This window comes from Strigops habroptila, chromosome 3 (assembly GCF_004027225.2).
Source record: "Strigops habroptila isolate Jane chromosome 3, bStrHab1.2.pri, whole genome shotgun sequence".
Lineage (NCBI taxonomy): Eukaryota > Metazoa > Chordata > Aves > Psittaciformes > Psittacidae > Strigops > Strigops habroptila.
This window is the reverse complement of record NC_044279.2, coordinates 810,194-836,371: the sequence shown is the minus strand read 5'-3', so window position 1 is coordinate 836,371 and position 26,178 is coordinate 810,194. Positions and strand designations below refer to the sequence as shown.

The 26,178-nt window shown below is 59.7% G+C and overlaps 1 protein-coding gene across 1 annotated transcript in view; it reads right to left on the bottom strand.

Moving 5' to 3' along the window:
• SND1 (staphylococcal nuclease and tudor domain containing 1) overlaps positions 1-25,718 on the bottom strand; it is a 104,019-nt gene extending 78,301 nt beyond the window's left edge. The window contains exons 1-10 of the mRNA XM_030472073.2: positions 25,527-25,718; positions 21,800-21,949; positions 20,351-20,471; positions 18,458-18,536; positions 16,039-16,199; positions 15,794-15,885; positions 14,759-14,917; positions 14,310-14,416; positions 13,998-14,088; positions 8,169-8,282 (exon numbers count right to left, since the gene is read on the bottom strand). Of these exons, the coding sequence (XP_030327933.1) occupies positions 8,169-8,282; positions 13,998-14,088; positions 14,310-14,416; positions 14,759-14,917; positions 15,794-15,885; positions 16,039-16,199; positions 18,458-18,536; positions 20,351-20,471; positions 21,800-21,949; positions 25,527-25,601 (1,149 nt within the window). The 5' untranslated portion in view covers positions 25,602-25,718. The remainder of the gene's footprint in view (positions 1-8,168; positions 8,283-13,997; positions 14,089-14,309; positions 14,417-14,758; positions 14,918-15,793; positions 15,886-16,038; positions 16,200-18,457; positions 18,537-20,350; positions 20,472-21,799; positions 21,950-25,526) is intronic.
• Between the last annotated feature and the right edge of the window lie 460 nt (positions 25,719-26,178).

Genomic DNA, 26,178 nt, shown 5'->3' with positions numbered 1-26,178 from the left:
TGTTCTCAGCCTGTCTCCATACGGGAGCTGCTCCAGCCCCTGATCATCCTCGTGGCCTCCTCTGGACTTGCTCCAACAGCTCCATGTCCTTCTTATGTTCCCTTTGCCATGCAGATCGCACCATCCTCAGAACACATCAGTCTGCTGCCTTGAAGCTGTACAGCATCCCTCACCAGGCAGAGCTCATCTTGGCTGTGTAGACTTGAATCCAACTCCAGCATGAGATCCTGGCCAGCCCAGAACTAGCAAGCTTTTTGCTGCTGCAGACAAAGACCATCCTCATTGCGGCAATGGGGGATGATAAAAACAAGCTGGAGGTCCTGGGGGATCCCAAATGTTTCTCCAAGGCTGGATGCTGTCTATAGGGAGCTCCTGAGCAGGCAGAACCTTCTGGAATGCCATTAAGCATGGTGGAGAGTGTGCAGGCAGACAGGCAGGGCAGGAGGAGACAGCCCCAGGAGACCCCACACAACCCCACTGCGAGGGATGCGTGCTGGCAGGCATGATGGGAGCCATGGAGGAAAACCATCCCTGCAGCCCGCTCCGGTGCCATGCTGGCATAGCCAGAGAGAGGCTGGAGCGACAAGCCAAGAAAGTGAGTGTCTGCCTTGGTTTTGGCACTGAAGAAGCCTGAGCTGCCACATCATACCCACCGTTATGGTGGAACCCAAGCAGCTCCAGTGAGTTTTGCAAGGAAAATCAGGGCATTTCACTCCCGGCTCATGTGCTACCTCCAATCCCACCCGCTCCAGCATCACAGCAGGGATGCAGCCGATGTGCTGTGCCTCAACACCACCTCTCCTGGCAGGGGCTGAGCTCAGGCTGCCAGAAGAGCCTCTGCAGGGACGGGAGGAGCTGAGCAGCATTCGCAGCTCAACGTTCAAACCTCTGCCAAGCCGAGCGCAGCCGCCCGCTCCCCGCAATCCGGCTGGTGCAGAAAGGCACCAGCAGACACCTGCAAACCATCTGTCGAGCAGCTTCTGCCTCACCGAGCAGGACCAGGCACCCACAGGCACCCAAGGAGCTGCCAGCGAGACCCAGGGTGCCATCGGGTACCCCAAAGCGTCACGGCACTGGAAGGAACAGCACCTTTCTAAGGATAAAGCAGCTGTGATTGCTAAAAGCAACTGTGATGGGATCCTTCCTGAACAGCTCATTTCCTAAATCTCATCCAGGGGTATAAATCCATATCAAACAGCATCAAAACCAGCAGCTGGAAGGGTCCAGGTTGCCCTTGACCTCAAGGTCCATCCCCAGACAGGTCATTTGTACAAAGCGCTTCCAGTTACACATAAATATCCTGGCAATCAGCAAGTAACAGGGAAAGGAGCAGAAAGCGCGGCTGTCTGATGGGCTTTGGGTAAAATATGGCTCTTTCTAAACCTCCTGGAGTGTGGTGGAGAGCTGGCAGCAGAAGGATGAGGAGCAGGAGCAATGGTGCTGCTGGGGCCACCATCCATCACCATCCTTGTGCCCCACAGACAATGCTCTGCCTTCATCCGGGCATCACTTGGCATTGCCTGGGAGCAAGGGGGTGATGAAGGTGACCGGCCTGCACCAGTGGGAAGCAGATCGGACATTAGATTCCAGGCACAGAAATATCCTTGTCAGGATTTAAGCACCGGCACCTCCGGGAGCCAGGGGTTTGCAGTCGAGCAGCACGTGAGGAGCTGGAGCCCGGCTGCCCCAGCACTGACCTTCTGGTGTCATTGCTCCCTGCAGCACGACACAGTGTGCCCGGATGGGTGGATGGACGGACAGGACAGTGTGTATTCTGCCCAGCATCACCCCTCCATGGGACCCATGGGGATGTCCCTATCCCAGGGGACCATGCATCCCACATGAGACGAGATGCTGAGAGCACCCGGCGGTGAAGCCTGATGGTTGTGGATCACCCTCCCTGATCCCAGGCTGATCCCTGGATGTGAGGGTCCCACCAGCTGGGAACAAGGACACCTCATGGGTGATGGCTCCTGCTCTCTGGAGGCTGGCAGGAGCAGGGGGTGGCCAAGTCATCCCCATGACCCAGCTTCAGCGTGTGCTTGAGCCCAGAACCCCCCCGTGTGCTGGGCTGCACCCCCAGAGCGTGAGCAGCAGCTCAGGGAGGGGATCCTGCCCCTCTGCTGCGCTCTGGGGAGACCTTAGAGCAGCTCCAGTGCCTAAAGGGGCTCCAGGAAACCTGGAGAGGGGCTTTGGACAAGGGATGGAGGGACAGGCCAAGGGGAATGGCTTTAACCTGCCAGAGGGGAGACTGAGATGAGCTCTGAGGCAGAAGCTCTTCCCTGTGAGGGTGCTGAGGCGCTGGCACAGACTTTTCCCAGAGAAGCTGTGGCTGCCCCATCCCTGGCAGTGTTCAAGGCCAGGTTGGACACAGGGGCTTGGAGCAACCTGCTCTAGTGGAAGGTGTCCCTGCCCGTGGCAGGGGTTGGAGCTGGAGGAGCTTTAAGGTCCTTTCCACCCAAACCAGTCTGTGATTCCATGATTCATCTGCTCGCAGCCTGACAGCAGCCAGCAGTTCCCTGCCTTTGGAAACATATCAGAAAGCCGAGGAACCCGCGCACAAACTCATCTGAGAGCAGGAGAAAAACAATCCAAGCCCAAATCCATCTGGTTTTTCCTTTTTTCTGAAGCCATTTCCAGCTTCCTTTCACTCCCAGCTTGTCACTGCTCTCTGTCTGCAGCACCTCCTGCTCCTCCAAGGCTTCCCATCACTCCAGCACCACGTTGGCAGCAGGAGCAGGCACAGCACCGGGGTCCTGCTCCGTTGGAGACCCACTACCTTGTGCCCTGTCCTCAGGGAGCTGGAGGCACCCAAAGGGAGCCCTCCACAGCACCCCATCACCAGCACTATGTGAGGCTGGTGGACAGGCACGAGCCACCATCCAGGATGAAGAAATCCAGACAGCTTGAGCTTTGTGTCCTCAGAAAACACATCTGGAATGCGCCCCAGGGCCCCGCAGACAAGCCTGGAAGACATCCCCCACTGCCAATGCCAACCTTATCTCAGCTGCACAGGCAGGAGCAGGGCCTGTTGAGTCCCGGAGCAGCAGCACAGCCAGGAAAGGAGCCAGGACATCGCCATTCCCGATCCTATTTCCACCTCCTCCCTCCAGCTCCTAGGGCTCGGGGGGGAGGCCACAGCACTGCCAAAGCCCCCCAGCACCCGTCACTCCCCTCCCCACTCTCTGCCCCACTTTCAGCCATCAAATAAACTCCAACCCACCACCAGCAGGATGTTTCTCCCTGGTTTTATCCTTCAGGGTCCATGTGTCTGACTCCCCCGCTCCACCAGTGTCACCAGTTAAGATACCCATTTAGATAACTGGGGGATTGGAGCACATCTGAACTGCAGCAGTTGGGCAAAAGCAGCTTCACAGAGCACAGAGCTGCTGCTAAGGAGAGCCCTCATTCAGCTGTCAAGGAAGGGAACTAATGACTAAAAGGCCAAGATGAAACCTCATGAACTTGGACAGGGCTTGGAGCAACCTGCTCTAGTGGAAGGTGTCCCTGCCCGTGGCAGGGGGTTGGAGCTGGAGGAGCTTTAAGGTCCTTTCAACCCAAACCACCCCATGATTGTGATTAAAAAGGCAAAGCTGGAACATCTTGAATGCTGGGAATGGTGCTGACACCACATCCAGGAAAGGGTCCTCAAGCCACAGCCACCACTCGCTGCCTCCACATCCCATGGATCTGGCAGGTCAGAGCCACCACTTCTCCCTGGGGATTTGCCCTTCCTCCATCCCATGGAAACACAGATGGATTCAGCTCCTCTCCCACCCTCAGCCCACACGGCTGCTCTGCCTCCAGTCAGATCCAACACACCAGCAAGGATCGGATCCATCACTGAGATGGACAGACCACAAACCCCACCACGGGATACAGATGCTGAGCGGCACGGGACACCAACGATGGCCATCAGCAGCAGCTATGGGGAAGGACACCCCTGTGCTGGAGATGCCTCGTGTACCCCAAAGGCTGGAGCTCCCCATGCTTTGAGCCCCAGATGCGGACCAGAGCTGTGAAGCGAGGTCCTGCTGCGGAACTAGCTCCTGCCTCAAGGCTGTGGGGTTAAACCAGACGTGGTTTCAGCCTCGAGAGCCATGGTGAGCCCATGGCGGTGGCAGGACACAGCCTGAAGGACTGGAATCAACACCCAGCTTTTGATCCTGCACAGCGGGAAGGAGCCGTGTTGTGCCCTGCTCTGGAGCTGGTCCCCAACATCAGGGAAGCTGTCCCGGTGAGGGTGTCCATCCATCCCAGTGAGGGGGCTCCAGCCATCCCCATGCACCACAGCACTGACACTGCATCAATGGACTCATCAGCACCTTGGCAGCAGCAGGAGACGGATCTTCATGTGAACACGTTATGTTCCTCGACAGACAAGCAATAGAGATATTAAACACTATCAGCTCCCGCTCTCAGGATTCATTCCGCGCCGGGTGGAAGGAGGGAGATGAAAGGCTGCAGGATTTTATTATGCTGGATTTTCACTTTGTCATTTCCCATCTCCTCCATCAGGTGCCTTGGGAGCAATTTGCGCTTAGCAGGATGGAGATGGAGCTCCCCAGCACTGCTGCCCCAGCTACGTGCTACCTACAACAGTGGGTACGTGTCTGAACCCCCATGGTGGGCAGAGCAGCTCTGCCACAGCGCTGCCAGACCCACACACACCACGTCAGGGCTAAAACCTTCCAGAAGAGCCAAAATCAACTCAAAAGAGCAGGTACATGTATCCAAAGCAGCAAGTCAGGGATAGGGGAGCGGGACATAGAATGGGTTGGGTTGGAAAGGAACTTAAGATCAACCAGTTCCAACCCCCTGCCACGGGCAGGGACACCTTCCACTAGAGCAGGTTGCTCCAAGCCCCTGTGTCCAACCTGGCCTTGAACACTGCCAGGGATGGGGCAGCCACAGCTTCTCTGGGCACCCTGTGCCAGCGCCTCAGCACCCTCACAGGGAAGAGCTTCTGCCTTATTTCCAACCTGAACTTCCCCTGTTTCAGTTTGAACCCATCACCCCTTGTCCTCTCATTCCAGTCCCTGAAGAGTCCCTCTCCAGCATCCTTGTAGCCCCCTTCAGACACTGGAAGCTGCTCTGAGGTCTCCACGCAGCTTCTCTTCTCCAGGCTCAACAGCCCCAATGTTCTCAGCCTGTCTCCATACAGGAGCTGCTCCAGCCCCTGATCATCCTCGTGGCCTCCTCTGGACTTGCTCCAGCCCCTGATCATCCTCGTGGCCTCCTCTGGACTTGCTCCAACAGCTCCATGTCCTTCTGATACTGAGGACACCAGCACCGCACACAGTGCTGCAAGTGGGGTCTCAAGAGAGCAGAGGAGCAGGATCCCCTCCCTCGACCTGGTGCTCACATGCAGCTGAGCGAGGTGCTCACTTTGTGAAGGGCTTTTTGGTTGATTGTTGGGTTTTTTGATGGGTTTTGTTTATTAATTACTTTTAAACTAATGATTTGGAAGGGGCGGGGGGAATCACTCATTAATTGCATTCACAGTTAATCAACTGAGCAGAGCCAGAGATGGAAAAGCAGAGGCACCTAAAGGCAGCTAAAACCCAGAAAGGAATAAATGAGGTGTCTGCCTGTGGCAAGGGGTTGGAACTGGATGATCTTAAGGTCCTTTCCAACCCAAACTATTCCATGACTCTAGGTTGAACTGGGGCACGCACAATGTAGGGCCAAATGCTCTGGTGTGGTACGAGGGGACCCACCAGCAGCACTGGGGAGACCACAATGGGAAAGAGCTTGACCCCAGTGTTGGGGATGTCCAAGCAAGAGGCTGGCACGGTGGTGGCAGCCAAGTACCCAAATGAATGTCATTGCTAGAACCATCATGAGCACACAGGCTCCAACCGAGATCAGAGCAGGATGAGCTCCAGAGCTGGGTGCTCCAGCTCTTGGAGAATGAAGGAGAGGAGGAGGATGGAAGCGGAGCTGAATGACCAGGGGCTGTGCTGGCCAAGCCACGCTCACAAGGACAGGCAATTTCACACCACTGAAGGTCTGACAGCAGGACCTGGCACCTTCAAACCCTGGATGGAACCTAAAGGTGGAGATGTTTCCGAATGCCAAACCCACACCATGCAATGAGCTCCCCAGCCGAGAAGCCAGATGCAGACCAGTGACTTGGCTGCGATGTGGTGGCTTTGGGGTGCTGGGGTATCAGTGGGGCAATGAGCCCAGGTTTAGGGCAGCACCAAGCGAGTCCAGCAGCTCCCAGTGGGCAGGGGGAAGGCACCGACCGTGCACCGGGGCTGCAGCAAGGAAACAAGCAACGGGGTTTGCCGGGAGAGCTGGAAGCGCAGCGGGGAGCAGCCGCCTTCTGCAGTCTCCTTGGAGATCAGATTGCTCCACAGAGAAACCACACAGAAGCCGCAAAGAAGCCACAAAGAGACCCCAAAGGAGCTGCAAAGGAGCCACAGAAACCACAAAGAAACCAAAGCAGCCACAAAGAGACCCCAAAGGAGCCCCAGAAACCAAAGAAGCCACAAAGGGACCCCAAAGGGACCCCAGTACTCCTGGCAGCACCAGCACCCCGTGCCCTCCTGACCATGCATATGGGCTGCTCCGCTCCCATCCACCTGGTGCTGATAGGGAACCAGCGGGAAGAAGAGCCTGATCTGGGGCAGTTATTCCTAATTCAGTGCGTACAAACCATGGCAGCATCCTAGGAGGGAGGCACTGCCAAACTGCTGGTCCAGGAGCAGCCTGGGCTCTGTCCCTGCGCAGGGAGCTGTGGCACACGGTGCTGTCACCCACCAGCACGGCAAGGCCAGTGCTCAGCCCGTCAGTGCTGTTTGGGATGAAAGCCCAGCCCTGGAAAAGGTGGTTTTGTTCAGTGCTGGGTGAATTGGCTTTCAGCTCCCGGTTGGAAATCCCTCCTCTCACTCCTCATCATCTCCAGAGGCACCGGATGAGGAGGAGGAACAATGCGGGTGCTCAACAGGGGTCTCGGCAGCTCTCGAGTGCATCAACCATTAGGGGGGGTGGGAAATAAAAGGAAGCAGCAGCCAGCAGATAAATCCCTGCCCTAAGAAGCTTTCGGATGGCTTTAGACCAGGCAACGCCGGGCAGTGCCTGGCTCCGGGGCCCCTGTGGCCACCCGAGAAAGGGGCACAGGGATTAAACCAGCGACGTGGCTCCCCGCACAGCAGAGGTGCTTTGAGCGGGGGTGAAGGGGACTCAGCGTGTGACTGCAGAGCTTATTCTGGGTGCTTTCATGTCACTGGCGAGCGTGAGGCTCGAGGTCCAGCTTGCGAGATGCTCAAACCGAGCAGAGCCGAGACCAAACTGTGCGGGAACAATGCAGTGTTTTCCAAAGACCAAAACCCTGGGATTTCTCCATCAGATCCTGATGCTGCAGGTCTCTGAGTCAGATCCCAGCATCACTCCGAGCCAGAGGATGAGCAGAGGCAGAGAGGAAGGAGGGAAGCACTTCCCAACCCCAGCCAGCCCCACGGCAGAGGGGAAGGATGCTCGGAGTGGCACTGCCAAGCATCAAGCTGAACGGCACAAGGAGGAGGAGAAGGGAAACCAAAGGGCTTTGCTCACTCTGCATCATCTCCAGCAGCCTCCTGCTTCTCCCCCGCAGCGCCAGGCAAACATCAGGCTGCAGGGGAAGGGGAGGGCAGAGCTGCTGCTGCGCTCTGTGAGCACATGGAACAGCCCAAATCCACGGCTGGGAACGGACATAAGGATGCCGAGAAGCAGCTCCCATACTGCCCATGCACCAAGGGGCATGAGGCCGCAGGGATGGGACACCGTACACCAGCATATCCCTGAGGATTATCTCACTGCACATCATCCATAGCCCCACATTGTGGGAACGGGGCTTTTCCATGATCCCAGAGCAGAGACGCGATAGTACCCACAATACAGAAGGGGAAACTGAGGCAGGGGATGATGGAGGCATTGGTCTCCCTGCAGCCATCAAAGAACACACTTAAACCCTCTCAAAGGCCTCCTGCACCGCACAGGGCTCCCCCAGGATGAAAAAGGGGGTACTTGGCACGGACGGGTCAAGCCAGATGGAAGAGGAGCCTCACAATGAGGCAACTCCAACCAGGCGCAGTGAAGGACACTGGTGATTGCTGCACCACTGGGTGCAGAGCACCCACCTCACCCTATGGTCACCCCCCTCCACACGTCCCCACGGTCACCTGCGTGCTGTCCCCTTCCAGCCTCGGGGGTCGGATGCTGGAGAGGTGGATGGTTTTGTGGTCCCCAGAGTTCAGCTTCACCACGATGGCATCTGCGTTCAGCACCTGCATCACCTGCGGAGGGAGAGAGCAGAGGTGAACACAGCACCCACATGCGGGACAAGCACCGGAGCTGGGCACTGCCCAGGCTCTGGAACGCACCACAACCCACCCCGGCTTTGTCCCCTGGTAGATGGCACAGACTAAGTAGCTCCAACCCCATTCCGAGTGCCCAGTGGGTCACTGGGGTGAATGCAGCTCACTGGCATATCCATGGTCCTGTTCGCCAAGCCTGAGGAGCTCAGTGCTGGTCAGAGCCCTGCAAGGTCCCCAAACAGTGATGCCACAGCACACCAGCACATCACCAGCCCTGTGTCAATGCTCAGCCCCACAGGGTTTCACTCCAGAAACAAAACCAGACAGGGACTGAAGAACAGACGTTGGCACTGGGCAATGGATGAGCACACGTCCAACCTGTGCTCTGGCACAGTTGCCCAGAGAAGCTGTGGCTGCCCCATCCCTGGCAGTGTTCAAGGCCAGGTTGGACACAGGGGCTTGGAGCAACCTGCTCTAGTGGAAGGTGTCCCTGCCCGTGGCAGGGGTTGGAACTGGGGGAGCTTTAAGGTCCCTTCAACCTAAACCAGCCTGTGACTGTAGCAGACACTGAGCACAACCCCTGGCACAGACTCTTCTACCCCACAATCACACAATGGTGTGTCCTGGCTGGTGGTTCCCTAAGTGCTCATAAACCATGCAGCCGAGGCCTCAGTGCCATGGGTTAGTGGTGGCCTTGGCAGTGCTGGGCAATGGTTGGACTTGATGAGCTTAAAGGTCTTCCAACCTAGCTGATTCTATGATTCTATGAACCTTCTCCAGTCTGCACTGAGCAGCAGCAGGCACAAGGCACCCGGGTATTCCCCTTGGCAGGGCACTGACCTTCCCTGCCTGCCCCCAGCACAAACCCAGCTCCCCTAGGCCAAATCCAAAGCATTCCCATTGTTGCTCATCCATAAGGATGCACAGGGAGCGCAGCCACACACATCCCTGCAGAGCCATGGGGGGAAGCAGAGGGAGAAGGGCGCAGACTTGCTCCACTCGCAGCACTTTTTGCCCCAGCAAGCACGTCAGTCCCTCAAAACGCGCTTAGCCAAAGGGATAACAGGATTATAGGAATTAACATTAAAGCAGACACTGAGGATTGCCAGGGCTCCTCTCAGCACAGCAAACCCCCCCCCAGGGGACGTCCCTGCCCAAGGACTCAGCCTCTCCCGGGACCCAGCTCCTGTTTTTCATGGCAGAGCCGAGCCCAAAGCACTTTGCATGCTAAGTGGAGTAATCAAATCTCATGCTTCAGGGCATCCTCCTCGCTGGAGGGGTGAGGATGGGACCCCAGCAGCACATTGGGCATCTCTCCCTTCCCTCTCACAGAAGGCTTCGAGAAAGCAAGATGTGAAGATAAGATGCTGCAGCCAGAAGAGCTGCAGGTCAGATCCAGGGGCAAACCCTCTGCTACGTTACACATCCATCACGCGCACTCTGCACTTCCATGTCGGAGCTGCGGGAACAGCGGTCAGATCTCATTTGTTCTCTGGCAGAAGGCAGCAGCAGGGCAGGATCCCGCCGCCTGCTCCCGGCATCCCGACCTCCGGCACAGCCCATGTTACGTGCAGGAGCCAACAACCAGCACCAGGGACTCAGCAAGTCCCTCCAGCCCTGAGCATCCCCTTCCTGGCAGCGTTAATGTGCAGGGACCTTCATGAGGCTGTGGTGGGTCTCTGCTGGGATGTGGGATGCTGCAGGATGTGGTCCATGAGGCCGGAGCACTGGGGGTCTGCAAGTCCCAGGCAGGACAGGGCAGGAGGAGCCCGAGGGTGATCCCGAGGTGCCCACCCCTCCTCTGGGGGCTGGAGCAGCTCTGCTCTGGAGCCAGGCTGAGAGAGCTGGGCTGGGGCAGCCTGGAGAAGAGAAGGCTCCTGAAGGGGACACCTTAGAGCAGCTCCAGTGCCTAAAGGGGCTCCAGGAAACCTGGAGAGGGGCTTTGGACAAGGGCCTGTAGGGACAGGACAAGGGGAATGGCTTTAACCTGGCTGGGGACAGGCTGCTGCATGGGGACCATCCCCAAAGCTGAGAGTGCCCTCATGTAAGACAGTGACGGTGGCACTTGGGGACCTGGTGCCCAGCACAGAGAGGTGCCGGCGCTTCCCCCTGACCAGAAACTGCTTTAAGAGGGGTTTTGGCAGGGGCTGGTGCTCAGCTCAGCATAGAGCAGCTCCTGCACCAGCTTTGGCAGCTCCCGCTGAGATCCGAGGTGATTTGGCTCCAAGTATTTTGCAAAGTGGGGTTAAAAATAAGACTAAATAGAAGAGAGAGGCACGGCTCATCCACAGGCACCTCCTCCAGCCCGCAGCATGGCAGGAGGCAACGCCTGCCCCAGCCAGCCTGGATACATCCGAAGGGCTGCCATGGAGCCCCATTCCCGCCCGGAACCCCCCGAGGGGGCTGATCCTGCCCCACAGCAGGACGTTGGGATGATACAACCTCTCCAAGCCCCACATACAAAGCTGGTTCATAAACAGCTTTTGGCAGGGGAGAGCTTTCAGCACAAGGCATTCAACTCGGAGCAGCGCTGTCCCAAATCCCCGAGCGCTCCAGGACACGCTGACGTAGGGGATTCAGCAGAAAGCCTCCAGCCTCTTCCCATCCCCTTTTCATTCCGCCGCTTTCCTCCTTGCCACTCACAGGCATCAAATCCACAATCGAGGCCAAGCCTTAATTTCTTCTCCCCTCCTTTCTCCCCAAACCCAACCCCTTGGCTCAAAGCACCGGCAGCTGACCAGGATGGATCCAAAATTAGCCCGAGCCCATTTGCTGCGGCTGCTCGACGGTGCAAAGACAGGTTGGGATCTTCCTCCTCCTCCTCCTCCTCCATCCCCCAGCAGATGCTACGTCAGCTCTGCCGCTGCAAACCAGCACCTCGGCTCCTGCCCAACACGGAGGCGGCTTCAGCGCCGGAGCAGTGGCTGCTGCCCGTGCTCAGAACCCGCTGCAGGGCGCTGGAGGGGATGGATGTGGCCCTCCGGGGAGCCGCGCACGTGCCCAGCTCTGGCACTCCACAGCGAGCGGGTATTTGTCCTGGTTTTCCCTGTCACAATTCCCAGGAAGGGGGAAAAGAGCAAAAATTGACACTACAAAAGAGAGCCCCCGGGGGGTGGGATGTGCCTGACAGCTCCTGAGTGATGCTTTGCACTGGGTGCATAAGGAGCAGGTTGAACTGAAGGAGGAGGAATTCTGAGTCTCCACCCCAGGAGCAGGGATGGAATCATGGAATGGTTTGGGGTGGGGAGGACTTTAAGCTCCTCCAGCTCCAACCCCTGCCCTGGGCAGGGACACCTTCCACTAGAGCAGGTTGCTCCAAGCCCCTGTGTCCAACCTGGCCTTGAACACTGCCAGGGATGGGGCAGCCACAGCTTCTCTGGGCACCCTGTGCCAGCGCCTCAGCACCCTCACAGGGAAGAGCTTCTGCCTTATATCCAACCTGAACTTCCCCTGTTTCAGCTTGAACCCATCACCCCTTGTCCCATCACTACAGTCCCTGATGAAGGTCCCTCTCCAGCATCCTTGTAGCCCCCTTCAGATACTGGAAGGCTGCACTGTGGTGTTCACTGTATTTTGGAGCATCCCAATGCAGATCCAGGGCAGCCAAACCATGCTGGAGCAGACCCCAGGGGTCTGAGTGCTCCTGGGTTGGGGGGGAACCTGGAAAAGTGAGGGGCTGTGCCCAGAACTAGGGGTCCATCCTGCCCTGGAACCCTAAGGGTGATGCAGCCTGCCCCTCTGTTCCATAGCATGATTCCCACCTCTCCCAAGGGGATGGGTGCCCCATGGCAATGCTTGGCACGAGGGCTGGAGATGTGTGGAGCCCCAAACCTGCCACAGGCAGCTCTACTGCCTTGTGGGGGGCTCGGGATGAGAGACCCGCCTGCCGCAGCTCCCTGCCAGCATCCCAGCCCGCTCCCGAGCTATTCAACAACAGAACGGGCATCTTGGAAATGCCAGGAGCATCCACCCGCCTCCTCCACAAGCTGCTGAGCAAAGCGTGACTAACGGCCCCCGTGCCGGCTCCTGGCTCCGGCAGCAGCTTTCCCAGTGGCAGGATGGTGCTTCCGAACGTGCCAGCACCAGCACACGCCGGCCCCGTGCCCAGGGGTTACTTCCCACCATGGTAACAGAACCGTGGGGGGGGCCAACCATGGTCCTTCTCCCCAGAGACGGGGTTTTACACCTCCGGCTTTCCGAGAGCCTCTGGGCTTGGCATTTGGGCCACATCCATGTGCCTCTTGGAGAGGAAAAGCCCAGCAAAGCCTTTATGGCCTGGGGGAGCTGGTGGGAAGGGTCTGGGGGTCTCTGCTAACAGCACCACCCGCTGTATCCGAGCTGACCGACAGGGCGTTGTAGAGAAGGGCATAATCTCAGAGCTAACACCGAAACCAGCATCAAACCAGCCTCATCCCACAGCACAGGAGCTGCTGCTGGTGGCAGCACCGCACGGATGAGTGGATTAAACTGGTTGCACCACATGAATGAGATGGGACCAGCACAAGATGGGCTTAATGATCTTAAAGGTCTTTTCCAATCTGGTTGATTCCATGATTCTATGATCCTAAGAGCTGCCGGCTTTGCCCTGCCCGGCAGCTCCTGAGCTCCCTGAGCCACTGCCTGGCCAGGGATGCTCTGCTCCAAGCCCTGTTGCTGCTCCTGCCACCCTGGTCTACCAGGGACCACCAGTGTCCCTGGAGGAAGGCAGGGAAGGAGCATCCCCCTGGAGCACCCTGCAAGGCAGGGGTGTCCAGGCATGACCCCAGTAGGGATGGAGCAGCCAGAAGGATGCTCTGGTGCAGGATCCCCCCAGGATGCAGAGGGAGCAGAGGGGTTAAGCTGACTTTCCAAGAAATCCGGCTGCTGCTGCACACTTCCCAGGGTTTCCAGGAGAACCAAAGCTCCTCTGGCCCCGGCGCTGGGCGAGCCGGCAGCACCATCTAGTGGGCTGCTCCCCTCTCCCAGTATCTGGACCCTGAACACTCCATCACTGCCCATTGCTTCCCATCACTGCCCAGGCAAGCGGTCCCTCCACAAGGATACCCACCTAGGGCAGGGGATCAGCTCCCATCGCATCCTCCCTTTTGAACCAGCTACCCTGTCTGAACCGTGCCAGGAACACGGGAAGGAGCGTGGGGACCGCTGTAGCGGGGCAGCCCTAGAGCTGTGTGTGGGGCTAGCGAGGCCCTGGAGCTGGGCAGGGAGGTGCCATGGAGCCCCACACCAGGAATGCCCCGGATGAGGGCAGGGATGTGACCAGTACCACCCTGGGAACGCAGGCAGGAGAGGGAAGGAAAGCTCTGCGGAGCCCGAACAGCCCTCTGCAGGCAGGAGAGCTGCAGGCAGGGTGAGAACATCTCGGCAGCACCCACCAGCTCATCCCTATGAGTCATCGTCCCTTCCCCTCCCCGCTGGCCCACCTCTTCCCGCCCCAAACCTGCCCAAGATCCCAGTGCGCAGTCGTGCACCGCAGACCGTGCCGGGGATGCAGGCAAGGCAAAACTCTCTGGAGGTGCACATGGAACACCGCACATTGAGCAACCTGCTCTAGCGGAAGGTGTCCCTGCCCGTGGCAGGGGGTTGGAGCTGGAGGAGCTTCAAGGTTCCGTCCAACACAAACCATTCCATGTAGACGCCAACAAGGGCATCCTCCACTCCCATACAGACCCTTCCCCTGCTCTTCCAGCCACTCACCTTGGCCACAAACTGCTTGTCCTTCTGATCCAAGTTTGCTGTGGGGGCCACATAGTCCCTCCAGATCCTCAGCTTGCGTTCTTTGGCGAACCTGGCAGGAGAGGGGACAGGAGTGATGCTCAAGCTGCTGTCCCCAGCGGGGACCAACAGCACATTGTCCACCAAAGCCCTGGCAGAGGCAGTGGGGCTGATGCAGACTTGCAAGGAGAGATCGCATCCACCCCCCACCCTGGTGAGCACTGGGGTACCCCACATGTGGATGGGGGGCTGTAGTTACCACAGGCACACCGTGGCTCCTGGCACCAGACTCACCTTTCAGCTGCCCGCAGCTTGTCTGCACCACGGGTGTAGACGGCGATGGACCAGTCCACGCAGCGGGCAAAGCCCTCCTTCAGCAGGAGCTCGGTGATGTTCCCGTTCTGTGGACAAGGGGAGGAGGCACCGACATCTACCCCTGCATCCTTGAGGAGACCTGGGCTTCCCTCCCCTGTCCCCGCCTGCTCAGCACCTTAGATGTCACAGGTCCCCAGAGAGCCCTGACCACAGCACCCCAGGGCTACCAAAGACCACCCCAGTGATAACCACAGGGCTCTGCTCTCCTTATGGGATGCTCAGCTGGACCATGGTCTCCCACATCCACCAGTAAAGAGCCCACAACTCCCAGAAACCCCACTAAAGGCACTTGGACCTTCAGCAAGTGATGACCAACAGCCCGCCAGGACCCTCTACCACCCCTCAGCACCAGCAGCGGCCCCACTTGCCGGGTGCAGGATGGTGCCCAGGATGTTCTGGTTGTGGCAGCTCTCCAGGACGATCTGCACGTCCCTCTGCAGCAGCCGGGACTCTGTGAAGAACTTGGCTTCGGCAGCAAACGGCTCCGGAACCTCAGGGGCATCTGCCTCCCGCTTGAATGTAGGGCACTGCGGCAAAGGGGGACACGGTCAGAGCATGGGCTGCCCCCCAAAATCTCAGTGGGGAGGTGAGAAACATCCCTGGGGAGGAAGAATGCATGTAGTCCTTGTGCTCTGGATGTAGCTTCCAGGAGACAGGTTGGGGCTTCATCCTGGTGCTTCCGTGCCATGTTGCACCAACACAGCCCTTTACATGCCCCAGCAAACTACCAGGAGCAAACCAGACTATGGGGAGCAACTCCCAGTGTAATCCACCTGGAGCTGGTACCCACCTAATCCAAGCCTGTTCCCATCCCCATGGTGACACCCCACACCAGCATGTGCACAGCCACAGGCTGCAACCAGCGCGCCACTGGGGCAGGATGGCACAGCAGGCAATGAGGCAGCTGCGTCCCTGCCTCCATCCCAGCCCCACGAAGATGGAGCCAGGAGGGGGCTGGTCTCTGCTCCCAAGGAACAAGGGATGGGACAAGAGGAAACGGCCTCAAGCTGCCCCAGGGCAGGTTTAGATGGAGCTGAGGAACAATTCCTTCCCCAGAGGGTGCTCAGGCATTGGAACAGGCTGCCCAGGGCAGGGCTGGAGTCACCGGCCCTGCAAGTGTTCACACCCCGTGTAGCCGAGGCCTCAGTGCCGTGGGTTAGTGGTGGCCTGGGCACTGCTGGGAATGATTGGACTGGATGAGCTTGAAGGTCTTTTCCAACCTGGCTGATTCCATGATGCTACGAGCCTGGCAGCCAGCGGGTACCAGTTCAACCCCTGCACTGGTACCAAACGGCACCGAGGAGGATGCACAGTGAAGGATGGTGCAAATTCGAGAGGGGAGTTGCTGCTAAGAGGACTCCTGAGCACTCCTGAAAGGGGCCAGGGCCAGCACTGAGCCTCACCTTGATCCCCGAGAGCATGACGGTCACCAGGTAGTAGTCGGGGAGGAGAAGGGCTCTGACCACGCTGCCGTCCCGCACGTGCTCTATGATGGCTGTGGAGCAAAAGCAGAGAGGTTGGTCCTGCTGCGGAGGGAAGCTTGGAGCTGGAGCCAGCTCTCTGCAGCAAGAGGGTGCTGGGAACAGCACCAGAGCAGCATGGTGCAGGCAGACACAAGGGATGGAGGTCAGGGTTGGTGCCAGCTTACCATTGACTGGCTTCTGGTGCATGGAGTCCACGAAGTGCCGGGGGTTTTCGATGGTGTACTTGATGTCCCTGATGGTGTGGGAGCCCGTCCCCTCACTCCACATCCCCTTCTTGGCACTCTTGGCCTGCTCCTCCAGCTCTGCCAGCCTGCTCTGCTCGGGGCTGCAAGGACAGGGCGAGACGGGGTGAGGCTGCTGGCTCCTGCAAGGTTTATCACTGGGAATATCCATCTTCCAGGCATGTCTCAGGATGCTTTAGTGATTTGATCACTCACAGCTAGAATAGGCAGTGCCCGGGTGAGCTGGCGAGCAAGACCTGTGCTGCTGACAGCAACACACAGTGAATCAAACCCAGCTTCTCCAGCACCGAGGCTGCATCACTGAAGCACCCAACCCAAGTAGCTGATGAGTGAGTGGCTGAGAGTGACCACACGACCCAATAACAAATCCTTTGAATTAGGAGAGCAAACATGGAGCAGGACCATGCTCCAGGCCATGTTTAATTGCAGCAAGCTCAGTCCTATGCTGACTGCTCCTGCGGACATCACAGCTGCATGGTGAGGAGTGGTGGTGGCAGCCAACGTGGCCACTGCACAAGCTCATGGACCCCCCTTGGTACAAGCCCCAGCGGGTCCCAGAGTGATTCTCCCCTTCTGGGGAACCTCCCCCCCGCAGCCCTGATCCAGCTCTGGGTAACAGCACAAGAGGGACGTGGAGCTGCTGGAGCGAGGCCAGAGGAGGCCCCGGAGCTGCTGCGAGGGCTGGAGCAGCTCTGCTCTGGAGCCAGGCTGAGAGAGCTGGGCTGGGGCAGCCTGGAGAAGAGAAGGCTCCGGAAGGGGACACCTTGGAGCAGCTCCAGTGCCTAAAGGGGCTCCAGGAAACCTGGAGAGGGGCTTTGGACAAGGGCCTGTAGGGACAGGCCAAGGGGAATGGCTTTAACCTGCCAGAGGGGAGATTGAGATGAGCTCTGAGGCAGAAGCTCTTCCCTGTGAGGGTGCTGAGGCGCTGGCACAGACTTTTCCCAGAGAAGCTGTGGCTGCCCCATCCCTGGCAGTGTTCAAGGCCAGGTTGGACACAGGGGCTTGGAGCAACCTGCTCTAGTGGAAGGTGTCCCTGCCCGGGGCAGGGGGTTGGAGCTGAAGGAGCTTTAAGCTCCCTTCCAAACCACTCCATGATTCTATGGAAGTCAGTGCAGTATCCCCAGGAAGCTGCCAGGCGGGTGCTTCCCTCCCTCATCCACCTCCACAGCTCAAGAGCGATACAGGAGGTGCAGAACCAGGACAGGGCAGCAAGAGCTGACACCGGCTGAACCCCAGCACCCAGAGCCCACCAGCACCAGGCAGGAACCACATTCCCAAGGGCTGGGCACAGGGAATATATCCCCGGGTAGGGAGCAAGCAGGACCTGCGGGCACTTGAGGCTTCAGCACTGGCAAGCCTGGGTATGAACTCACCCATCCACACCCTTGGCAGTGCACACTCCGTTTATCCAACGTACCTGTTTACAGGCTGTGCTACCAAAAGCACTGCGTGGAAGGGATCCAAGTGTGCCAGGAAGAGTTTTAGGAAGCAACATGGGCAAGTTTCCAGCCCAGCAGGCGTAGGGATGGAAATAGCGTCCCACTGGTATTTATAGCAGTGCCACAGACACAACTCCCACCTCTGGAACTGGATAACCAGTGCCCAGAGCACTGGATTCAGCTCCAAGGCACTGGCACAGGCATCTCACCACGAGATGTAGGATAAGGGGCAGGAGCATCACAACATCACCTCACCAGCATGAATCAAAGCACCTCAACTCCACACGTTATTTTCCAGTGACCAGGAGCTTTTCCATTCTCTACAACTGACAGGAGGATGGAGCCAGGAGGGGGCTGCTCTCTGCTCCCAAGGAACAAGGGATGGGACAAGAGGAAACGGCCTCAAGCTGCCCCAGGGCAGGTTTAGATGGAGCTGAGGAACAATTCCTTCCCCAGAGGGTGCTCAGGCATTGGAACAGGCTGCCCAGGGCAGGCCTGGAGTCACCGTCCCTGCAAGTGTTCACACCCCGTGTAGCCGAGGCCTCAGTGCCATGGGTTAGTGGTGGCCTTGGCAGTGCTGGGAATGGTTGGACTGGATGAGCGTGAAGGTCTTTTCCAACGTGGCTGATTCCATGACTTTCTGCTCTGCAGCTCAGGGCTACACCTCTGGTGCCTCAGCATCCAGAGCAAGGAGACACCCGAGGCCCCCTCCCCAGCTCCTCACCACCCCAAACCTAAAGACAAGGGGTCACCATGCTGGGACACCAGTGCCCGTGTAACCCAGGCACCATGGAAAGCCACAGGTGAGGAACCCAACGACTCCATGGCCGGGTAAATAACCACAGAGAACTGGAGCAGCAGGGACCCCCCAGCACAGCACAGGAGCGCAGCCACATACGTACTTGTTGGCCCGGATCCCTTCCCGGCGGGAGGCCAGCCCTTCAGCCACGAGGGACTCTGCGATGTTCTCACCACTCGTGTCTGTGGAGAGAGGAGAGTCAGGGAGATGAGCACCAGCACAGGGGGCAGTTGGGGTTCCAGCGCTGAGGCACTGGCACAGGGTGCCCAGAGAAGCTGTGGCTGCCCCATCCCTGGCAGTGTTCAAGGCCAGGTTGGACACAGGGGCTTGGAGCAACCTGCTCTAGTGGAAGGTGTCCCTGCCCGGGGCAGGGGTTGGAGCTGGAGGAGCTTTAAGGTCCCTTCCAACACAAACCATTCCATGGTTCTAAAAGGAGTTACTGAGATGAGCCACCAGCGCATGGGGCAGCCCAGAGGCACACACCCAGACCTCGGCCCTGGAAAGCACTTCCAAGATGATTCCAGCCAACATGTACCGGAGTAACCCAGGAGCAAAAGGCTCCTATCATTATCCCAGTGTCCCAGCAGCACGTGGCCTTCACAATGCATGAAGCAGAGCAGCCCAGGGCTCTCCTGGTGACACCAGTTCCCCCAGGCCAGGGCTAAGCATGTAGGAAGGTGGCACATTGCTCTGATGCCACAAGGGTTGATGTCACGCAGGACCATCTCTATGGGAAAGGGACATCCTCAGCACCCAGGGCAGGCAGGCAATGCCCTCCCAGCACCCCTGGGGCTGTCTGGATCTCCAGCGAAGGCTGCACTGCCAGCACAACCTGCAATGGGCACGTCTGCAGAAGGCATCCTTCATCTACAGAAACACAAGGGGTGGCTGGGGACAGGGTGTAGGGCACTGCTTGGACCCCAAACCCTTCCCCAGCATCTCCACTCTGGCTCTGCCATGACCAGATAGTGATGGGAAGCTCCTACCCCTCCAAATCCCACCCCTCCAGAGCTGCTGCACCACTGCCAGGGGAGCTGCTGCAGCATTTCCACATTAGGAGCATTTAAACCTTGACGAACATCATCAGGAAATGTTTTCTGCTTCATTTCTCACCTCAGCAGTGTGACAGGCTAGGATTTAACAATAAGAATGACACCTACATGGGAGGCACAGCACAGGAGTCCTTAATGTGGCAGACAACCAGGCTGTGGATGACTGAAAGGAGCACAAGCAGCAAAACCCTTTCCAAGGTTGATCTGGTGCAGGTTGTGCCACCAGGACCTGCCAGGCTTCCTGCTGAAGGATGGCCCATGGGGTGGGGAAGTGGGGAGCAGCAGCTCCCCAAAACTATGATCCACCCCCAGCTCTGCAGGAGAGGATCTGCATCCCAAAGGGCTTCCCAGGCCCCCACAAGCAAACTGGAAGCTCAGGAATGAGCATGACTGAGAGAGCTGGGCTGGGGCAGCCTGGAGAAGAGAAGGCGCCTGAAGGGGAGACCTTAGAGCAGCTCCAGTGCCTGAAGGGGCTCCAGGAAACCTGGAGAGGGGCTTTGGACAAGGGATGGAGGGACAGGCCAAGGGGAATGGCTTTAACCTGCCAGAGGGGAGACTGAGATGAGCTCTGAGGCAGGAGCTCTGAGGCAGAAGCTCTTCCCTGTGAGGGTGCTGAGGCGCTGGCACAGGGTGCCCAGAGAAGCTGTGGCTGCCCCATCCCTGGCAGTGTTCAAGGCCAGGTTGGACACAGGGGCTTGGAGCAACCTGCTCTAGTGGAAGGTGTCCCTGCCCGGGGCAGGGGTTGGAGCTGGAGGAGCTTTAAGGTCCCTTCCAACACAAACCAAAACCTGGATCTCCACTGAAAAGTGGGCATACATCCTGCTGCCAACACCACATCCCAACCTACCCCATCCCAACCCCTACACAGCTCCAGCTGTGAGCACCTCACACCGCACAACGCTCCCCACCACCCCTTTAGATGAGAAGGGACCCTCTGCGCTCACCTTTCCCCAAGTACACCATGCCGTACTCCCGGCCCTGCGGGGTCTTGTACTCCACAGTAAAGCAGACCTCCTTCCCGATCAGCTTCTTCCGCAGGAACTCCCGAGCCGGGAAGCCCCAGGGCTGGAGGAAAGAAGTCACCATGAGCAATGCATCTAATGCAGCCGGGAAGCCTGGAGCCCCCCATGTGCTGTTGGACCATGCTGGAGGCTTGTGGAGGAATCAACCACAGCAGAAACACCTCCACTCTCCCCCTCCATCCCACCAGAAGGGGTCCTGGTTGGTTTTCCAGCTGGTGTCATGCTCCCAAAGCACAGCCAGACCCAGCGGGCCCCAGGGCTGCTCCTGGAGCTGGAGCTGCAGTGACCTGGACCAGCCCCAGCTCCCAGGGACACAGTGGGGGCTCCTCCAGCTCCCACCCAAGGCTGTGTGGATGCCCATGGAGAAGAGAAGAGCAGAACCAACCACGACAGCCAGGATGAGCCAGGAGCAGGAGGCTCCTGCATCTCCCAGCACCTCTGTGCACGGAGGTAGGAACACACGGGAGCCCCGGCGAGCTCAGCCCCACGCCACCGCAGCGGTGGGTGGAGAACATGGTCCAGAGGAGAACATGACGTGCTCATAAACAATTAGCAAACCTGACAGGCATCATTTTATGAAGAAAGAGTGACATTTAACGGCTGAAGCAGTGTTCCAGAAGACAAACTCCCCAGGGAGAGCAATTAGCTGCCAGCGCTCTGCACCACCCCCGGGGCTGGGAGGATGGGTGGCCTGGGCCGGGCTCCTTGCACAAAAGCCCTGCATCCATCCGTCTGCCAAAGCAATCCCCCCTTTGCTTCCTAAAACCCCATTCCTGGGGCAGGAAAAACCCCACAGAGGAAACCTGGAGGCACCATCAGCTTCCCCTGGTCCTGCAGACCCTGCCCAGCTATCCCAGACTGTGTCTGCCTCACCCTGGGCATGTGTGTGACCACAGCAGGGTGGGGAAGGAGAATCCCACCCCAAATCCCACACTGGGAGGGCTGGAGCAGGGAAAAGATCTCTTAAAGAATGACTGAAGGGACTCTTTGTATCCTGTAGCTGCCCCATGTGTATTCTGCAGATCCTGCCCAGCCATCCTGGTCCTTGCCAATGGATTATGCCTGTCCCATCCCGGTCCTGTGTGTGACCACAGCAGGGTAAGGAAGGAGAATCCCGCCCCAAATTCCACACTGGGAAGGTCGGAGAAGGGAAAGAATCTCTTGAAGGATAATTGAAGCTCCTCCATGAGATCTGGAGGAGCCACCTGCATCCCACAGGAAGGTCTGGCAATGGGCAATGCCTCTTGCACTGCCCAAGCCGAGGGTGCTGTGGTCTGCAGAGCCACCCCAGCACCCTGGGGGCCCCCACCCAGCCCGGTCCATGATCCCTGGGGAACGGGGACCGTTGGCAGCGCCCCCTGAGGCACCCACCTCATCCGGGGTGTCCTTGGCGTCGGGCTGGCCGGCGGCGGCGCGGCGCGCGAGGTTCCCGGCGCGGATGTTGCTGAGGTTGATCTGGCGCTCGGGGGGGGGCCCCCCCCGGGGCTGGCCACGGACGATGATGGCACAGCCCGACAGCACCTGTGGGGACAAAGAGGGGTTACAGGGGTCCCCCAAACAGCAGCAAAGGAGGGCGGCTGGGGGGGCACGAGGGGATGCTGCACACGGACACCCAGGGATGGATCCTGCCCCATGGGAAGCTCGACACCACAGGGAATGGTTTCTCACACACACAGGAGCTGCGCCAGGTTTCCTGCTTGCAGGTGCAGGATGGACCCAGCTCCTCACCCTGCACTTCGCAAACACCCCATTCCTCCTTCAGAGGCAGCACGACGGAACACGGAGAGCTTGGATAACAACAAGGACTTGGCACACCGGGATTTTACTCCGATGGCCCCATCTTCCCCCCGTGATTTGGCTGCTGAGTGCTCCGAGCCAGGAGCACAGCTACATTGGACAATCCCATCCCACCCATCTCCCAGAGCTCCAGCAGCCCCACGGGGCTGCTCCCCGCTGCTGCAGAGCATTCCCACATTCAGGAGCGCCCCAAGGGGCTCTGCACAGCTGCTGGCACAGCACAGGAGGATGCAGGCAGGGAAAAGCCTCGGCGAGGACCATGCTCCGAGTGGATGCTTTTGCCTACTGTGATGCTAAGACCTTTAGTGGGGGATCTGACCCACTGGGAGTGAAGGGGATGCACGCTGCACCCATGGGTGGCAACCCCAGCCAACTGATTCCATAGAGCTCAGACAAATAAACCCCTACGGAGAAAACTGATGGGAGAATCCCCAGAACAACAGAGACCCCAAATGGGACCTTTCCTCCTTGTTCCTGACTCAATTACAGGACCCAGCTGCAGAACCCCAGGGTCTCCCCGCAGCTCCATCCCAGTACAAGACCCCAAAGCCACCCATGGCATCGGCCCAGGCAGCTCCAGCTTCTGAGCATGCTGGGGATCACCCTGTTCCCAATTTAATCACGACTGGCTCCCCACATGCGGGACTGATGCTGCTGAAGGACTCACAGAAAACCTCCAGGCTGGATTTCAGCCCATGCCCTGGCTTTATGCCCACCCAAAATCCCTATGGATGCTCACAGCGCATCCCAAAGCAGAGGACTTGTCCCCTGTCCCAGCAGCCAGTGCCAGGGACACCAGCTCCCACTGAACTTGGCCAAAACCAGCCCCACAGCATCACACTTGCTGCCTGCAGCATTCCCTGCATGGATCCGCGGCAGAGACCAGCACGTTCTGGGAATTCAACTTCAAATTAAGCCTGACCCACACACACTGATCCCACAGCAAAGGCTCAGTGCTCGGTACTTGAGGACTTAGAGGTTTCATGGCTGTAATTAACCTTAATCTTTCATTTATAGGGCACAGGGATGCTGTAAGTGGTTTATCCAATTACCAACACAAACCCTGGATCTCGGGAAGGGGCCAGGTTTGTTACTGGAGCTCTGTGGAGCATTCCATGCTCCTCCTCGTCAGCCTGGGCACCCTGGGCTTAAACTAGGCTGCAGAAGCTGCAGTTAGTGCAGGAGCTCGATGGATGCACCACGGCCAGGGCATGGCACAGGGATGCACCAGGGCCCTGCTGGCACAGCCAAGTCCAGAGCTGCAGCTGCCGGGCACAAAGAGATGGGAAGGAAGGTGGTGAGAAGGGAAAGATGGGTCCCGAAGCACCCATGGAATGACTCCATGTGCTCCCCCAGCTCCTCAGGCTCTCCAAAAGGAAGGAGCCCATTGAGCTCCATCCCACACCATCGGGCAGAGCCTCTTCCAGCTGGTGTCTGCAGGACCCCAACCCCATCACCACCCCACTCCTGCTCTTCATCCCATCCTGCTCCGAAACTCCAATGTCCAGCTGTGATTTCAGAGGAAACATGCAGCAGGAAGGTGCAAAAAACACCTCCAAAACTTCCAAGTCCACCAAGTTGTGATGGGAATCGCAGAGGAGCCACCCCAGCCAGCAGCTCCTGGCTCCATGGCACCACCACGGAGAGCCAGGGAATCCCACTTTTCCAGCACGCCCTGGGCAGGGATTTTGGGGTGCTGCCCTGGAAAGGGAAGGAGGCCCATGGGACACATCCCAGGGGGGTGCCCGGCCAGTGACCCCACAGCATCCCTCCCAGGTATGCGACATGAGGGTGGTGTGTGGTCTCCATGAGCTGGTGTCCACCACACGTGGCCACCTCTCATCCAGCAGACGCCAACCATCCTGTCCCAAAATCACACCATGGATCCTCATCCCCTCGGATGGAGCACGAGCAGCCAAGTGAGGTTCTTCCTGAGCACCCCAAAATCCACTGCTTGGGCATGGATGGGATGGGGTGGCAGGAATGGATCCTCGTGCCACCGGTGAGATAAAGGACAGGGAAAGCAGCATCCCCAGACCACCAGCATCCCCTGGAGTGAAGGTCTCAGTCCAAAGGCAGTGGTGGGGTTCACAGCCAGCACTGACTCCAGCCCCAGAGGGGGTCCCCTGGGAAAACCCTGTGTTTGGGCACAAGACTTTGGGATATTGGGAACCACAGGGACCTGGATATGGCACCAGGGCTTGATCCCAGCCCGCTCCTGACCTTCGCTCACCAGGAACACGTGGAGAGAAGACACGGAGAGGGCTCCGGGATCCCATCCCACCGCCCCTTCCCATGGGGATGCCGCTGGCACCAGAGGAAGAGGAGCCCCTGGCGCACCCGAGGGACATCCGAGGTGCTGGTGGCCCCACGGGCAGTGGGACACGGGGTGCCTTGGGGCTGCCACTCGTGCTGCCAGGGAATCCTGAGCTCTCTCCGGGCTGGGGGGGGTTCGGGCCGGCAGCAGAGCGGGAGCACCGGCTCCACCGGCTCCCGGTCCCCGCCATGTGCAGGGGGACCCGAAAGTTCCTCCTGCCGCTTCCCAGCGGCCGGGGACGGGACGGGGCAGCAGCACCCGGAGCCGCGGCAGCACCCGGGGCACCATGTGCCGGGGAACCGGAAGGCGTGAGGAGCAGGGGCATATCGCGAGGCTCCGGGACGGGAGGAAAGTCCCGGGCACTGGAGGGGGGTCGCGGTTACCGGGAGAGGAAGCGGGCAGAGGAGAGGGGTGCCGGGAATCGGAGCGGTAGTCCCGGTTACACTGGCGGGAGGGGGGTCCCATGCACCGGCGGGAGCCGCACGGTGGGGGGAATCCCGGTAACCGGGATGGGAAAGAGGTGCCGGGTCACCGGCGGGGACCGCACGGCGGGAGGGTCCCGGTTACCGGGGCGGGAGGCGGGAAGAGGATACCTGTAACCGGGAGGTGAAGGGGGTCCCGGGTCACCGGAGGGGGCCGCACCGCGGGAGGGTCCCGGTTACCGAGAGGAGAGACGGGAAGTGGAGCAAAGTCCCGGGCACCGGAGAGGACCGCACGGCGGGGGGGTCCCGGTTACCGGGACGGGAAAGGAGGGGAATCCCTGGCACCGGAACGCGCTGCACGGTGGAGGGGTTACGGGGACGGGAGGCGGGCTTCGGGGCACCGGAGGGGGCTGCACGGGCGGGGGCGTCCCAGTTAGCGGGAGGGGAGCCGGGGAGCTGAGAGGAGCCCCGGGCACGGGCGGGAGGCGCGGCTCCGGGCCGGCGGGCGCACGAGGCGGCGGCGGAGGCCGCGGGAGCGGCGGGCGGGCAGGGCGCTGCTTACCATCTTGACGATGCCGCGCTGCACGGCGAGCGGCGGCGCGGAGCCGCCCTGCCCGGGACCGGCCGCGGAGGCCATGGCGGGGGGAGCGGCGGGCGCGGCGGAGCGGGGCGAGCGCGGAACCGAGCCGCGGGGCGGGGCCTCGCCGGGGAACTGGGCGGGGCTCCGCCTAAGCCACGCCCCTCCGCCCGGACAAGGGCCAACGAGAGGCCGGCCCCGCCGCACGCTTCGCCCCGCCCCTCCGCGCTTCCACCAATGGGAACGCGCGGGTCGCCGCAGCGCCGGCACGAGAGGCCGCGGCGGGGGTGACGTCACGGGAGGGGGTGCCTCCTCGCGCCCCGCCCCGCCCTGCCGAAGGAGGCGGGACTTCCGGGGCACGCGGCGCCAGGGACACGTCGGCAAAGGGGCCGCCCGGGAGCCCACGTGGCTTCGCGCCGCGCCGGGGGCGGGGCCAGGCGGGAGGACACGCCCTCCCCCTTGACGTCACCGCCCGCCCCGCGCGCGGGCACCGGCGGCAGCCGCCGGGACACTCCGAGAATCCGCGGGGAAACGGGTCCGGGGGGGGGAGCAGGGGATGGGGTACCCTGGTGCGGGCACACGGGGGGTCAGGGGATGGGGGACCCCGGCATGGACACACGGGGGGTCAGGGGATGGG